The sequence below is a fragment of the Phyllobates terribilis genome, unplaced genomic scaffold (assembly GCF_046119375.1).
Source record: "Phyllobates terribilis strain yellow unplaced genomic scaffold, ASM4611937v1 Scaffold_5__5_contigs__length_657084704, whole genome shotgun sequence".
Taxonomy (NCBI): domain Eukaryota; kingdom Metazoa; phylum Chordata; class Amphibia; order Anura; family Dendrobatidae; genus Phyllobates; species Phyllobates terribilis.
Window position 1 is genome coordinate 520,542,388 of NW_027362765.1, and position 16,157 is coordinate 520,558,544.

General features: G+C 40.8%; 1 protein-coding gene across 3 annotated transcripts in view; it reads right to left on the reverse strand.

Annotated features, from left to right (window-relative positions):
- Window positions 1-15,270, reverse strand: part of PIK3AP1 (phosphoinositide-3-kinase adaptor protein 1) — a 153,385-nt gene extending 138,115 nt beyond the window's left edge. For all 3 annotated transcript variants that reach the window (XM_073685714.1, XM_073685715.1, XM_073685713.1), the window contains exon 1: window positions 14,927-15,270. In XM_073685714.1, the coding sequence (XP_073541815.1) occupies window positions 14,927-14,939 (13 nt within the window). In that variant the 5' untranslated portion in view covers window positions 14,940-15,270. The remainder of the gene's footprint in view (window positions 1-14,926) is intronic.
- Window positions 15,271-16,157: the final 887 nt, after the last annotated feature.

The following is a 16,157-nucleotide window of genomic DNA, read 5'->3' on the forward strand; positions in this document are numbered from 1 at the left end:
TACATAGAAAGCTGTGGTGTGGGCGGGGGCAGCTTTCTGAGCTCTGCTTCATGCAAATCTAAAAACTCTGGTTGTGTCACAGCTGCTGCACCAAGTAAACTAAGTGATACATTCTTGGAATCGGATTCTCTGTTCCTACATTATTCTGCTCTCAGATGAGGTAGCAAAAACCTGGTGATAGATTCCCTTTAAGAAGGCAGAGATACTGTATACACAATAAATAAACTTTGCTATAAAGCTCGATGGATCTACTTGTTTTTCGTATTTTAGCAATTTCATTTTATCAACTTTATGATTTCTGTGGATTCATTTTTCCATCTATATTTCTTTCCTGTTGTAGAAAGGTTTAGTATGTAAATGAAGAGCTGATAATATAATGTGCTAAAATAAATCAAATTATTTCCTTTCTTCTTTCTACTAAAATAATAAAATCATTATTAGCTTATCTTCAATAGTCAGATAGCACAATGAATGAATGTTCTTGACACGTGGAATTTGCATATGATTTGCTTTAGTAAATCCACAAACACTTCTTGTGGGAGATTATTTTCATTATATAAATTTGATGATACAAACTTTACTTAGTATCCATGGTCCAATCTACATTTAATTTACAGTTTCATACATTATTATATTAATCGATTACTGTATGACAGCCATAACAATTCCACAATATTTTCACATATTAGATTATATGGATGTGGCCTGCAATATATTAACGGGAACCTGTCACTGTATTCATGCTGACCAAAGCACAGGCAGCAGGAATCATAGCCGAGCTGCACGATTGCAGCCAGGTATGTTTTTCTCTGTGTTCTGCCTATGCACATACATGGGACAGACCTGTCAATCAACCATAGTGCGGCAGGGACTGGTCACCATACTACCTATAGCCCTTGGATGGCTCTTCAAACATACTCGGTTGCAATGCAGCCAGGCTCTGATTCATGCTGCCCATGGTTTAGGGTACCTGCAGATGAATGTATGAAAAATCATCTGAGTTTCATCCAGAAAACTCAGTCAATTTTTTTCTAATTTTCCTCCTCAGATTTTCATACATGTGCCATCTGTGTATCTGTTTTTTTTTTTTATAACCGTGTGCTATCTGAGTGCCATCCATTTTCATACAACTACAGGGTGTCCCTAAAGTCTGGACACATGAGCAAAAATACATATTTTCAAGAAATGAAATTTATTAACATTTTATTCAATTGGAAAATTAAATAACTTCTTCAATATTAAACACTTGGCAGATGAGGTACATGAGCAATGCACCTAGGACAGAGTAATCCTACAGCATATACATTAAATGGCTGTATACTCAGGACCACAGAACAGGAGAAGGCCTTAGGTATTCTGGTTACAAGTAAGCTGAGCAGCAGTACTCAATGTCAAGCAGCAGCTGCAAAAGCAAACAAAATTTTAGGTTGTATTAAAAGAGAGAGGAAATCCCGCGATCCCAACGTATTGTTACCCAGTCAGAGTAGACGGTAAGCAAGAAAGACATGAAAAGGAGGACTCTATCCTTACCAAATAAGGGTGGCCAGTAGCAGTTGACAATGATGGGGGTGGCAGTACCCTGACGTGCGCTTCGCGAGGTGTGTGACTGCTTTCTCAAAGGGTGTCACACACCTCAGGAAACGCACATCGGGGTACTGCCACCACTATCAAGTTGCCGATATGAAACATGCACCGTAGTTTTTGCATGCCCAGTGGGCATGAGATTTCTATAAATCCCAAACACTTTGCATGAACTCTAAGATGCTGAGTTTTTGGCGCAACGAAAATATCCAGCATCAAAAACTTAACAAAAACCCGCTTTCACTTTGCTTTTTACATATACTAATAGGTGGGGTTGCGGTATGCCTAGATTGACACCTGTTCATTATATTGTCCTGCTATCTATTTAACAAATGTTTTTTGTAAATTTTGTATTTCTCTAAAACTAATAAAGATGTGTTTGTATACCTATTTAACTCCATTTCCTCCTAGTTTATAAATGACTCACAGGAGTTGGTGCTATCCGGGGGATTTTCGGAACCATTTGGTGTCTCTCTCACCAAATTTTGAGTATGACATTGGCCTATTATGTACTCACGTATAAATATATGTGTGGTCAGTACAAAGTACTGGCACAAGACTTATTCCTTCCAAAGACCATACTAAGGACCAGGGGGCACTCATTACTGGTGGAAGAAAGACGACAATGGTACCTAAACAGGAAACGGTTCTTTACAATCAGACTGTGGAATGCCGACCACAAGAGGTAGTAATGGTCGACACTATAACAGCTTTCAAAAAAGGGCTGGATAATTTCCTCAGTACACATAACATTGTGGTTTATAGTTAAATTAGTGACAAAATGTACAATTGGGGGAGAAAGGTTGAACTTGATGGACCTAGGTCTTTATTCAACCTATGTAACTATGTAATATGATTTCCGTCACTTGCGATGCAAAGGTTGATGTGCTTTGCAAAATTCTATTATAAATAACTAAATTAATTAAAATTTATAGTTAATGAGAATTCCTGTGTCCAAACTTTAGGGACACCCTGTATATTAATGAGACTGGAATCTCAGCAGCACAAAAGAAAATGAGACTGTGGGTCTTGTTGCAGTGTAAATTAATTTTGGTCCGGCAAGGAGTCAAAAACGTTTCGATCGGGAGCGGTCTTTGCCAAGGACATCTGTTGCAGGTGCTCACACCCTGCTCGCCGCATTTCCTGATTCCCGGCTCCTGCTCCACATAGGTCCTCCTTGACATGAAAGAGATCTTACACTTTACCTTATTGCTCTACTAGATTTCTGCCTGGACAGCAGTATTAAATAAGGTGTCAGTGTGATGTCCGATTAAAAATCAGATAGCACAAGCCCTTAGCCCGGGAGCCCTTAGGCTATGTGCCCACGTTGCATTTATGAAGCAGAAAATTTCTGCTGCATAAATGCAAGTCCTCTCCCGGAAAAACGCATGCGGAATTCCGCACGCGTTTATCGCGCATTTTTCGCGCGTTTATCACGCGTTTTCCACATGCGGAATTGCCTTGCGTTTTTTATGCATTGGACAAAGGCAATTCCGCTTGCGGAAACGCAAAATTAAATGACATGCTGCGGATTTTTGAACGCGGCATAAACGCTGCGGAAAAATCCGCAGCATGTGCATAGAACTTGCGGAATCACATTGGGGACCATGGGGTGCGGATATACATGCGTTTTTCAAGCGTTTACGCTGCGGAAATTCCGCATCAAAAACGCTTGAAAAACGCTACGTGGGCACACAGCCTTAGAGTGACAGGCTCAGTTTTAAGTTACCTTGGTGCTAAAGGCCAGCAATTACAAAGGATAGACAGCCCCAAATCTCATCATTGGGAAAAAAAAAATCCGATTCCTCACTGTTTTCAGAAATAGCTATGACTATCCCTATGTCAGGAATTGATGAGAAGAGGTCATTGTCTAATGTCTATTCATTCATGGCACAACAAGAAAGAAAGCATTGTATTCTTGGCTGTAATATAATATTTACCTGCAAGTCACAATACTTAAATCAAAAGGGGAATTACGTAAAGCTAAAGTAAACACAATAATGGGTAGGTTTATATCAAGACAGCATTCTTAATAGGCTAATAATTGACCCCTTTATTTCTGCATGAAAAATGCAGGTTATGACCAGAGAACCGCAATGAAAATCACACCCTTTTTTTATTTTTTGGATGTATTTTTTGTGCTTAGCCATTTTGATCTCAATGGGGAAAATACAGTAAAATCGCTGAAAAAAATTGACATGCTGTGTTTTTTTAAAAAACGCACCACCAATAAAAGAAAAAAATGTAAGAAAAAAAAAACGACACTATGTAAATGATATTTTTGAAACCTCATTCATTTTGCAGTTACTGTAAAACGCTTCTTTTTTTCCACACAACGTGTGGGGGAAAAAATGCATCAAAAATGGTACGTGTGAACAAGCTCTAAGGAGTCTTCTTGACCATTTCAATTTATTTAGTTTGCCATTGTTTATTCTCCTTAGGCCACAGCCCAATTATCAGTATTTGGTCAGTATTCGGTCAGTATTTTTTCTCAGGAGTGGGAGACAAAATCAGGTGAGGAACAATCAGAGAAAAGGTCTAATAGAAACAAGTCACCAATTCTGCATTTATCACCTTCTCCTGGTTTTGTCTCCCACTCCTAAGAAAAAGTACTGACCGAATACTGACCAAATACTGATAGTGGGGCCGTGGCCTTAGAGTAATCTAAAGAATACATGTATGATTAATTGGTTCTCCATTACTGGATCTCCAGTTATCACAAGATCAAGGATCCCATAACCCAATCTCACTAGAGCAGTGTTCATGCATTTGCACCACTGCATCATTCTTTATCAATAGTACTGACGAGGATAGTCAATCCCTATGAGGCTACATTCATACATCATGGTGAAATGTCCGAGTGCTACCTGATTTTTTTCTATCGGACAGCACAAGGACTCAGAGTTTCATGGATCTATTCACACATCCATGAAAATCACGGATCCGAATGTGAGATCTGTGAGACTCGGAGAAGGTCCTATTCAGATCCAATCTTGTGGTTCAGAATAGGACATAATTTAATGGGTCTGTGTGCTCTTCAAGAAAAAAATCTTACTGCACACCGACACTTCTCATGGATTTGAACTCAGGACTCTGATGCTGGAGAGTACAGCATTTTACAGTTACTGTAGTGGTTACAGGTACCTGGATATCAAGCTGCCACGCTTTATTATGTTTGTTTCTATGTAAAATAAACTGTAAATGTTTCCTTAGTCATCAGGAATTTCACTATCCTTATGTAAATAAATTAAAGGTAATCTGTAATCAAGTCTTTACATATACTATTTGTTGTATTGCTGTATAGGTGCATGTCCCACAATAAAACGTAGAACTTTTCTGTAGAGATCTGATGTGCCTATTGATAGAAATCTAGCGTAGAAGCTAAAGATGATGGAATTTTTCGATATTTGAACTTGACAAATTCTTCCAAAAATTACCCTGAAGAGATTTGTAAAACACTCCAAGGTCTCCTAGGACTCTATCCAAACTCTTCCAAGCTCTTTAACGTAAACACAGCCTTAGTATTGTCAAAGTGACCTCCACATATATGGCTATGGGTAAACGGATGGTAACCGTTCTTCATTGCTGTTTTATCACACATAGTAACTGTATATTATATTCAGAGGTTTTTGGCTTTTCCTCTCTATTTCTATTGCTCCACTGCGAGTTGTGATGTCCTCTCACCAAACAGATTAACCCAAAACTGGCTGTTTCACTGCATTCCCTGCTTTAGCTTTTATACAGAAAATGATAGTATAACGATTCCACCCCTTAGTGCTGAGCTGCCTGTGCAGTGACTGACAGCTCAGTTGTCCAGTCTGGTGCAGGGGCGTGCTGAGCTGTCTGCGCAGTTATTGACAACTCAGTTGTCCAGTCTGGTGCAGGGGAGTGCTGAGCTGTCTGGGCAGTGATTGACAACTCAGTTGTCCAGTCTGGTGCAGGAGCGTGCTGAGCTGTCTGTGCAGTGACTGACAGCTCAGTTGTCCAGTCTGGTGCAGGGGCGTGCTGAGCTGTCTGTGTAGTGATTGACAGCTCAGTTGTCCAGTCTGGTGCAGGGGCGTGCTGAGCTGTCTGTGTAGTGATTGACAGCTCAGTTGTCCAGTCTGATGCAGGGGCGTGCTGAGCTGTCTGTGCAGTGACTGACAGCTCAGTTGTCCAGTCTGGTGCTGGGGCACGCTGAGCTGTCTGTGTAGTGATTGACAGCTCAGTTGTCCAGTCTGGTGCAGTGGCGTGCTGAGCTGTCTGTGTAGTGATTGACAGCTCAGTTGACCAGTCTGGTGCAGGGGCGTGCTGAGCTGTCTGTGTAGTGATTGACAGCTCAGTTGTCCAGTCTGGTGCAGGGGCGTGCTGAGCTGTCTGTGTAGTGATTGACAGCTCAGTTGTCCAGTCTGGTGCAGGGGCGTGCTGAGCTGTCTGTGTAGTGATTGACAGCTCAGTTGTCCAATCTGGTGCAGGGGCGTGCTGAGCTGTCTGTGTTTTTATTCACAGGTTGGCCATTCAATCTGAGACTGGGAGCTATCGTCTGGTGCTCCCGGTTCCCTTGATTGTTCAGCTATTTAACTGAGCTGGCAGTCCCAGATAGCTGTCAGCCGTAGTTTCAGCTAAGTATGGTTGGTTTACTCTTTGCCTTGTATTTTCTTGTTGATGTATCGCTGCTTGACCTTGGACTTTGTTCTGACATCCATCTGTTTAACCCCTTTGCTCTGATCCACTATTCTCCTGGTATTTTGACCTCGGACTGTTACCTGACTACAACTTTGTCTCTTTCCTCTGTTTATGACGTGCCCCACTGGCTATTGACCTTGGACTCCTTGACTATCCCGACTCACGACTTGTCCATGGAAAGTGACTCAGCATCACAGATAGGCTGTATTATATTATGTGATGTAATAGCTTACAGGCATTATGGGGAAGCCTGCCCAGTCACGTCCCAGGTTATATAAGCCTTCTCTGGCTGATGCTATCTTCTGCATTATATAGTATAGCGTGGGGCATTTTTGGCGATTTACACAAATAAAATTGCAAATTTTTAGAATTCACTGGGACTAGTGAATTTCATGAAATTCAACTCAAAATTGATTTGCAGCAGTTCAATTTGATCATGTCTAGAAGAAGCCACATGCAAATCCAGTTGCAAGTGCAATTGGGGAGTGGCTATGCATTTGGACAGCTTCTTCTAAGTACATTGATACACCCCACAGAATGCAACTCCCAAGACACCGCCTGTCCTCTGTTTCCACTTCGGTCACTGGGAGGTGCCACGCATTTGTTAGAGCAATGCATGGTGGCACGTGGCGGCCTTGTTTAATCACTGGGTTTGCTGATGATGCTCAGTCAGGAAGCTATAAGGTTAATCTTTGACTACTTTATGTGAGCAGTGAGCACTGTGCAGGGCTGTGTTCTATTTAAAGAGAACCTAACAGCTAATACATGTTAACAAAATAAAGCTGCACTTGGAAACGCTATAGCATGCAAACATTGAATATATAAAATTGGAACTGCATTACTGCTGAAGAAAATAAGTTAAAAAATTAAGAGATTTAGCACATAAATTGGCCAATTCATGTGAGCCCAACAGCCAGTGACAAGGCGTACCCCTTTGTTGGGACCCTAACCTAACATGATACCTCTCCCAGGCTAAAAGCCTACAATTATATGGGCAGGTAGGATCAAGCTCTATTTAAAACCGCCATAGGCTGATGGCTGGAGTGCTCAGTCAGAAGGCGTGTATTAAAAATATCAAAAGACTGACCGTCACTTGCATGGAAGGCTTTTAGCGCGGGAGAGGTACATGCGAAACAACTTCCACCAACTCTACACAGCACACTTCCAGCATGATTTGCATATGACATTTTTACTAAAATTCTCATGAATGGTACATAGGATTTTCACAAAATAGCTGTCATTATTTATTCACTGCAGTTTATCTAGTATTCAAGGGTATGGGAAATTAACTGCAGTACTTCAGTGACCACAAAACAATGTACATAGCAGTGTTGTTCTACTCTGTACATTGCAGCCACTGCCAGAACAGATATCCTACAGATAGGTCATCAGTATGTAAGTCCTGGATAAGCCTTTTCAGTATTTATTTTATATATTCCACCATCATGCATTAAAAGTTGCAAAAGTTTTACTGCATTAACGCCAAGGTCACAAGAGCGTAGATTCTTTCACAGGAGAAAATTGGATCGATTATGTTAATAACACTCGGATTAAACTCTGATTTGAGTTTGCTCAGAGTGTCACCGACCCCCTCAGATGAGAGACTCGTAAAACACAGGTGAGAAGAAGATGGAGAACAAAATTTATCCATTTTCTCCATTGTGTGAGTCGGCGGAAATCGAACTGCACTCAGATGTCACCCAAGCGCAGTCCAATGTTTCCCACGCACCCATAGACTTGAATGGGTTAGTGGCATCTGATTTGTGCTGCAAATCGCAGCATGCTCTGATTTTTTTCTCACACCGAATTGAACTGCCCCATTGAATAAAACTGGTCTGAGCGCTATCGGATAATACATCAGATAGCACTCATCTAATGTATACGCTCGTGTGAGCGAGCCCTAAAGGTAGGTACTAGAATAACTAGAATATATTTTTTAGAATCTTTAGGAAATCCAAGTGTGAGAAGCCTTCTGCATAGACTTGACCACTGAATGGATTTTTAACCCATTCTGAAGCAAACACATTTGCACTTTTAATTTTTTTTCTCCTCTTTTTCCAATAGCCATATTATTTTTCCCTTAAAATAGATTAGGGCTACATGTTTGCGGGTTAAGTTGTAGTTTTGAATGACACCATTCACTTTGTCATAGAATTCACTGAGAAACAGAAGAAAAAAATCTAAGTGGGTTGAAATAGTTGAAAAAAATCCAACTTTAAAAATAATTTTTAAAAAATGGTCTTTGTCATTATTTTCCAAGACCCATAACTTTTTTTTGTCTATGGAGCCATGTTAGGGCTTGTAGTCTTGTGCAGCAAGCTGTAGTTTTTGATAGCATTCTTTTGAAATACATACAACTCTTTAAATCACCTTTTATTCAATTCTTTGGGGACACAAGGTGACATGTTTTTAATGTTTTATTTTTTCAAATCTGACCTTTTTTAGTTTATTTTTAAACTATTTTTGCACAGTTTTTTAGTCCCTTTTTGGGGACTTAAACCTCAAATAATTTTTACGTCGGCGCCCGTCTGTACGTGGAGAGTTTGACTCCCGAGTCGGTGTCTGCACGCAATATCTGCCGTGTACAGATGAGGCATGCTGGGAAGGTGTTAGTAGCCATCATGCTCCAAAATAACAAAAATAAAGTAAGCTTACTTTACCACTCCTTTTTCAATATTGCTCAGGTCCTCTGCCAGACTTTGTACTTCCTGATCTGAAGAGATGGCATATGAACGCTGCAGCCAATCATTGGTTGGGGAGGTGACGGAAGTATGAGGACTGGCTGGAGAACCATGCAGCATTGGATAAGGAGCAGCAGGGATCGTAACCTGATGGTTTGTAACAAAAGGCAGCTCAGCAGATTCTGCTAACAAATACCCTTAAAATACTGCATTTTACTGAAACCTTCATTGAGAACAGAATGGCCTCAGTCTGGCTAGTGTTCGCATAGTCCGCTGTGCACTATGTGTGGAATGTTTACAATTTTTTTTTTAACTGTAATGAATACCGTACATTTCAGACATATCTTCATAGTTCCTCTTTCACACAGAGGAGTCTTTACCTATTGTCTCTGTTCTTGGTGCCCTCACTGGTTTATCCAGACCTGTATTTCATGCTTGACACTTTTGAAAAGACAATTTCTGTAACAAGTCATAGACCAACAGAATGCAATATTGTCTATTTTCATAAAAGATCTACAAATGATGTTAATTAGGCGTAGCACTGTGGCAGTGACATATATGAAGGGGCTGGCTGACTGGCTTATTTTGATAGCTAAGCCAGTCCCCATTTAAGTATCTGCCTTAGAGTTAGCGGAGAAGGGGCTGGCTTTGCTATTGTACTGAGCCTGCCCTCTTATAAACGTCATCTACATAACTTGTTATGTCACCCGACAACAACTTTAAAGTTAACCGATGGGAAAAGCAGGGCATTACAGATCTGTGGTTGTATAGTACAGACTCCTAATACTAATCTTTCCATAAACATTAATGCCTCTCTTCTGCATACACATGTATATACCCGAACAATCAGAGTTTGTATGTCTCTGAGGGATTTTGACAAGTCAGCTCTTGGGCGGCCTTGTGTGTGTGTGTCCAGCTGAAGAGTGTACTGTATGCTTTGTGATATGGGGTTTACTTGTTAGATGAAGTCTTAATATAATAAAGGTAAACTACATATTAGAGACCAAATCTTGTGATATATTGTAGAGTGAAGATTAATATAAAGGACAACATCTGTAAAGAGTTTGTATGTTCTCCCCTTGTTTGCGTGGGTTTCCTTCGGGTTCTCCAGTTGTCATGCAAGGTGTAGGAAAGACTAAGTGCAACACGAAGGGAAGGGGGAAAAGGGGGCTCAGATTCTGGGAAAATGGGGGTAGTGGAGACCTCCTAGGCTGACCTTATATCACCCTGTCTCCCCTAACATCCCTATATTGGTTCCGCCCCAATCGCCACACAGGAACCTCGCCCTGTCTTTCCCTGGCGTTTGGCCTTGGCTAGGGAAGGGAGGGGATGAGCGCTACTCAATCCCCACTGACAACTAATGACAACAAGGGGGAACAAACAACGGAAGACAGCTTAGCTTTAGTCGACTTCAGAGAGATGAACACACATCCTCTTAGCTCCAGAGAGGAAGAAGTACTGCTCTTGCTCAAGCCTTCACAAGGGGTCATGTGAATATCGCCGGCACCTCCCTCTAGCAAACAGCAGGTATTTATACACCCAGGCCAGGGTGCTAATTAGCAAGAGGAAGGTAGCCTTTGGGTCCTAGAGGGACAGCTTCTAAGAAGGTGTCTGTAATGCCAAATGAAGAGATCTCCTGCAACCAACTGCAGGGCGACTGTCTGTCACTTCTGACACACCCGTGACACCAGTTTCCTCCCACACTCCAAAGACATAGTGATAGGGACCTTAGATTGTGAGACTCAATGGAGACAGTGATGATAATGTCTGTAAAGTGCTGTGGAGTATTATGGTTCTATAAAAGCAAGTAAAATAAAATAAATATATCTAAGTTTTATTTTGGTATATGGATAAGTGTATAAACTACTTATTTTCCATCTCATTCAGGTTAATAGATGCCATTTTCCTGTTAACAGTAGACAACCTGAAGTTTTATGTGGATTGTCTCATGTAAACTCTGCAAAATTATTAGGCAATTTGTATTTTTGATGATTAATTTTGTTGTTAAACAACTCAAAAAAAATCCCCGTTGCCCAATATAGCCACCCTTCTTTTCAATAACAGTCATAATCCTTCTATCCATGAGTCAGTTTCTTAGTCTGTTGACGATCAACTTTTTTGACAGCAGCAACCACAACCTCCCAGACACTGTTCAGAGGGGTGGACTGTTTTACGTCATTGTAAATCTAATATTTAAGAAGGGTCTACAAGTTCTCATTAGGGTTTAGGTCATGTGAGGGAGGGCTGTGTCATTATTCTTTCATCTTTAAGGCCTTTACATAAGGCAGCCAAGCAGTGAAGACTTCAATGGATGCCATGGACCATTGTCCTACATAAAAAATCATGGATTTCTGAAAGATGCAGACTTTTTCTTGTACCACTTCTTGAAGAAAGTGTCTTCTAAAAACTGGTAGTAAATTTGGGAGGTGATTTTCAGTCCATCTTGAAACCAAAAAGGTCCAACTGGCACATCTTTAATAATACCAGCCCATAGAAGTACCCCACCTCCACCTTGCTGGTTTTTGAGTCACAATGAGGGTTTGTGCCCTATCCTGATCCAGCCACAGGCTCATCCATCTGATTCTTCAAAAATTACTTTCATCTCATCAGTCCATAAAACCTTTGAAAAATCTGTCTTCAGATATTTCTTGACATATCCACTTCTGTCTCTTATTCTGTGGTGGTTGGGCTTCAGCGTCTCTTACCTCGGCCATGTCTCTGAGCACTGAACACCTTGTACTTTTGGGCGCTCCAGGGAGGTTGCAGTTCTGGAATATGACAGCACTGGAGGAAATTGGGCTCCTGGTCGCTTCACATTTGATTCTACTCAAATCTTTGGCAATTAATGTTCGTCTTTTTTTTCTTTACATGTTTTTTTGCGACCCTGTTGACTATTTACAACAAAACCTTTGATGGTTCTGTGATTGTGCCCCAATATCAAGAGTGCTGCAACCCTCTGTAAGACTTGGAACAATTTTTGACGTTTCAGAGTCAGTTGTATCTTTTTTTTTGGCCCATTTTGTCTGAGAAAAAGAATCTACCAAATAATTCTGCACACCCTGAAAAAAGATGTTGTATACCCTTAGGCGGCACCCGCCCTCATTACTCAAATACAAATCACCCGATCTGCTTCATCCAATACGCATTCAAGGTTGTAGAGCTTGAAGTTGTCAAAAATGTATAAAAATTATGATATGGTTAAAATAGTCACTAGCCTTATAATTCTGCACAAAGTCTAGTACTGTCTCAACCCTGATCTCCAACAAATTGTGAGAGTCATTGTATCCCTATAGATCACAATCCCTATGTGACACATGACTATGTTGTCTGCGAGCCTTATTCTGTACACTCTTATTACAGGGCTCATTGTATTCTTCATATTTAATTTGGCAGACTGAAATAGTATTGAGTATTCAGTAAATGAAGAGGGCAGTTATGAGTGAATCACATTTTTAGGACTGCCCTTTTGGCACTAATCAGTGATACTGGTTTTATGTAAGTAATGATTTTTTGTTATGTAATGAAAAGTTATATACGGTACCTCCATATTGTTTGCTGTTTTCACTAGTAGTGCGGGTGACACAACTACAACTTACACATGAGAGTGACAGTAAAACTGACAACCTGTCTGACATGTGTAACTATCATATTCTGGCTGCTGCCTGGCAAACAGCATTAGTAAGGATGATTTATTAGTAAAGATGACTTATTAGGACACTTTAATTGCTTTTTTTTAAATTCTCAACAATGCACCTTTTTACTGATTTGAGGAATATGAGAAAAGCGCTCCCCGACTGGCAAAAACTACAGCAGGTGTTGGCTGTATACTTTACCTGACACTTTGCTGTATCAGCCTCGATCGGTGTTAGCACCAATTACGACTATTAACCTCCTCAATAGAGAAATCTGAATGATTAACAGAAGGAGGGGGTTTCCTCTTAAATCCTATTGGCAGCCTGCGATCACGATAGTGTGGTCCCTATGGTTGCCATGGCAACCCGAGGCCTTTGGGTCTGCCAGTTATGGTGGCCTGTTAGGATGTTAGCAACATTGCGGTAGGGGGAAAAAATACATTTTTAATTCCATTCATTCTACTTTGTTAACCCTTCAGGTGCTTGGCAAGAATTAACACAGACTCCCTGACAGCAGTTTTGAATATTTAGAAGGGCGCTGTTTTTACAATGGTCTCATCCTTCCCCCCATAATTTATACACTTCTCAATTTCAGTTCAAAACCATTTAGGTCCCTGAAAAAAACAAGATTTCCTTGAAAAAAGAAAAAAAATGAAAAATTGCTGCTAAACTTTTAACCCTTCCAAAATTAGTGGGACGTGTGGAAGCAAAGAAGTTATTATCACATAAAGTGACACTGGTCAGATTTGAAAAATCGGGCTTGGTCACTAAGGGGTTAATGAATAATTACACTTTAAGGGCGGGTGCAGACGGCACAGATTCTCTCATATGATTATGTCGATTATGCAAATGACACTGCTCAAACTCTGATCACAGTTTGATGCGTGTATGATCAAAGTGTGATCCATATCTCTTAGATGAGGAGAAGATGGAAAAAAAAATTCTCCATCTTCTCCATTCTGTGAGTGCGTGGAAATCAGACTGCACTCAGGTGTCATCCGAGTACAGTTCCATGTTTCCCACACACTCATTGACTTGCATGGCAGAGTGTGATCCGATTATTGGATCAAACTTGGGCATGCAGCGATCTTTTCCTCTGACAGTCTCCGTCCGGGGAAAAAAAATCAGACATGTGCACGGCACCTTAGACTAACAATGGTCTGAATGCGATCCAATTTTTTATCAGGTTGCACTCGGACCGAAAATATGCCCGTCTGCACTTGCCCTAAGAGATTTATGCCAGTGAATACAGCAAAAATGTATTGAACAAAATAGAAACATATTATGTATTTTTTAACAAGAGTTTACCGTATGTCGATTTTCCATAAAAAAGCAAACAACATACTGTACAAGAAAACTGTGGCCCCATCTTTGACTTGGTAGTCCGATAAAATACTAAGGAATTGCAATACGATAACTACCTGACATTTAATGACATTTATCATGCATATCGGAGATAGGTAATAAGTGTCTGGGATCGCTGGGCGTCAGATCGCTGGGAGTCCGATCGCTGGGAGTCCGATCGCTGGGAGTCTGAGCACCGGGAATCCGATCGCTGGGAATCCGATCGCTGGGAGTCCGATCGCTGGGAGTCCGATCGCTGGGAGTCCGAGCGCCGGGAATCCGATCGCTGGGAATCCGATCGCTGGGAGTCTGATCGCTGGGAGTCTGATCGCTGGGAGTCCAATCGCTGGGAGTCCAATCGCTGGGAATTCTACCACTGGGATACTCATTGATCTCAAGAATAAGAGTCACAACATGTCCTGCGTTTAATTGAAGCAGTGGTCACACATGAGCACTGCGGCTCTTTTCAGTGTCTATGGGACTGATGGCGATAGATGAATATATCCCTTGGTTATCACCGTCAGTCCCATAGACAATGAATGAAGCGTTAGTGCACATATGTCACCATTTCTATGTTCAAATGGTGGACACAGTGTTCTTGTTCTACTGATCAGTAGGGAGCAATCAGACCTTTACCTGTGGAAAGGTTAAATATTATTCTTATTAGTGGGCCCCTATAAAGGCTTTACAGCAACTAATCGATAGGGACAGCAGTGACTGGTACCATTAACGTGACTGGGACTGGTTTATAGTAGGACCTGCACTCAGTAAACATTGATGGACATTGGTTCCAGTGAACCCCTTTACTATACTGTAATCCTAAAACATTTCTCAGTACAATAAAATGTCAAACTTTCTAAGTAAATTCTTTTATATTCTCAGCACCTTATTACTACATTGCCACTTTCAGCAACAAACATACACTTTAGTGTGACTTCAATCAAGAAAGAGGAACTTTGTAAGGAGGAAATATAAGGGTTTTTTTTAGAGTCATATCTGTGGTAAATGAAAAACAGTACATACCTCTGGATGCCATTTTAGAAATCGTAAAATGATATATATATAATATATATAATCCTTCAGTTTAAGCTTAGTGGTCCTCAAGGGGACATAATAATTATCCTTGTCATATCCCCAACCTTTAAAACCTTCATTCTGTATTTTCTTTACAGCCCATGAAATGCGCCTCCTTGTATGATCCCAGCGTCAATGTGCAGAACCAAGAGCTGCAGAAGTTGGTAGAGACTTGAGCAAGTGCTGACACCTGTTCCTCAGGGTGAGCAGACCCTGTAATACAGTATACACTAAACTTCCTGATTTCACTGCCCCAATACTTCCTGTGTTAAGACTCACTGACAGTAGTGACAAGCAAACTAAGCACAGCCCCCTCCACAGCTTCTGCTACTGTTGTTGGCCAAGTTTCATCGGTTTACAAGAATAATCAACTAACAGGTATCATTAAACCTTCCAGCTTGGTAAATACATGGATACTAGGTATATTATAAGGTCATTTCCAGACGTAATCATTAGGATTGCTTCTGGGGAGAATATAGTGTCATAATGAAGCACCATATGGCAGCACATTATGTAATGCTGTGTAGCCCCTTCTATGAGGACCCCTTTAACCTTTTCTTTTCACTGTGTGGTGCCATTCCTGAGTCTGAAAAAAATGTCTTTTAACGACTGTTTTCCTTTATCTGGAGCTCCTACTACAGTGAATAACTGAGCAATAAAAAAATGCAAAGTTCCCCATAGATCTTTTATAACTTCTTGCGGAATATATTATATAACAAGTGTAAATATGTGTAAAAAATTAAATACAGCGATGTAATTAAAAAAAAACCTTTTCAAATAAATATCTGCTGATCTGCAGTACCCGAGCGTGACCACTACACAGTGAGGGCGGTGTTCGGCTCCACGCACAGTTTTCATCTGGGGCTAGTAATAGGGTGCTGGGTTTCGGGTACCCACCAATATGATATTGATGACCTATCATAAGGAGGTTATTAATATCATAACAGAGGAAAACACAATAAAGGGTTGTTCACTACTTCTCAATTGCTGTATTTGCCAATATAAAATAAAAACAGCACTTTCCAGAGGTGTCGACGCGAGGTCTCCCATGGCTCACGTGACATCAATATGTCACTGCAGCCAATCAGCGGACACTTAATTTTCACTTCATTTGGACGAAACTGGAAGCTGGTAGAAGAACTGCTGGTCTCTCATGTGCTCCGGATGTCAGTTACGTCTG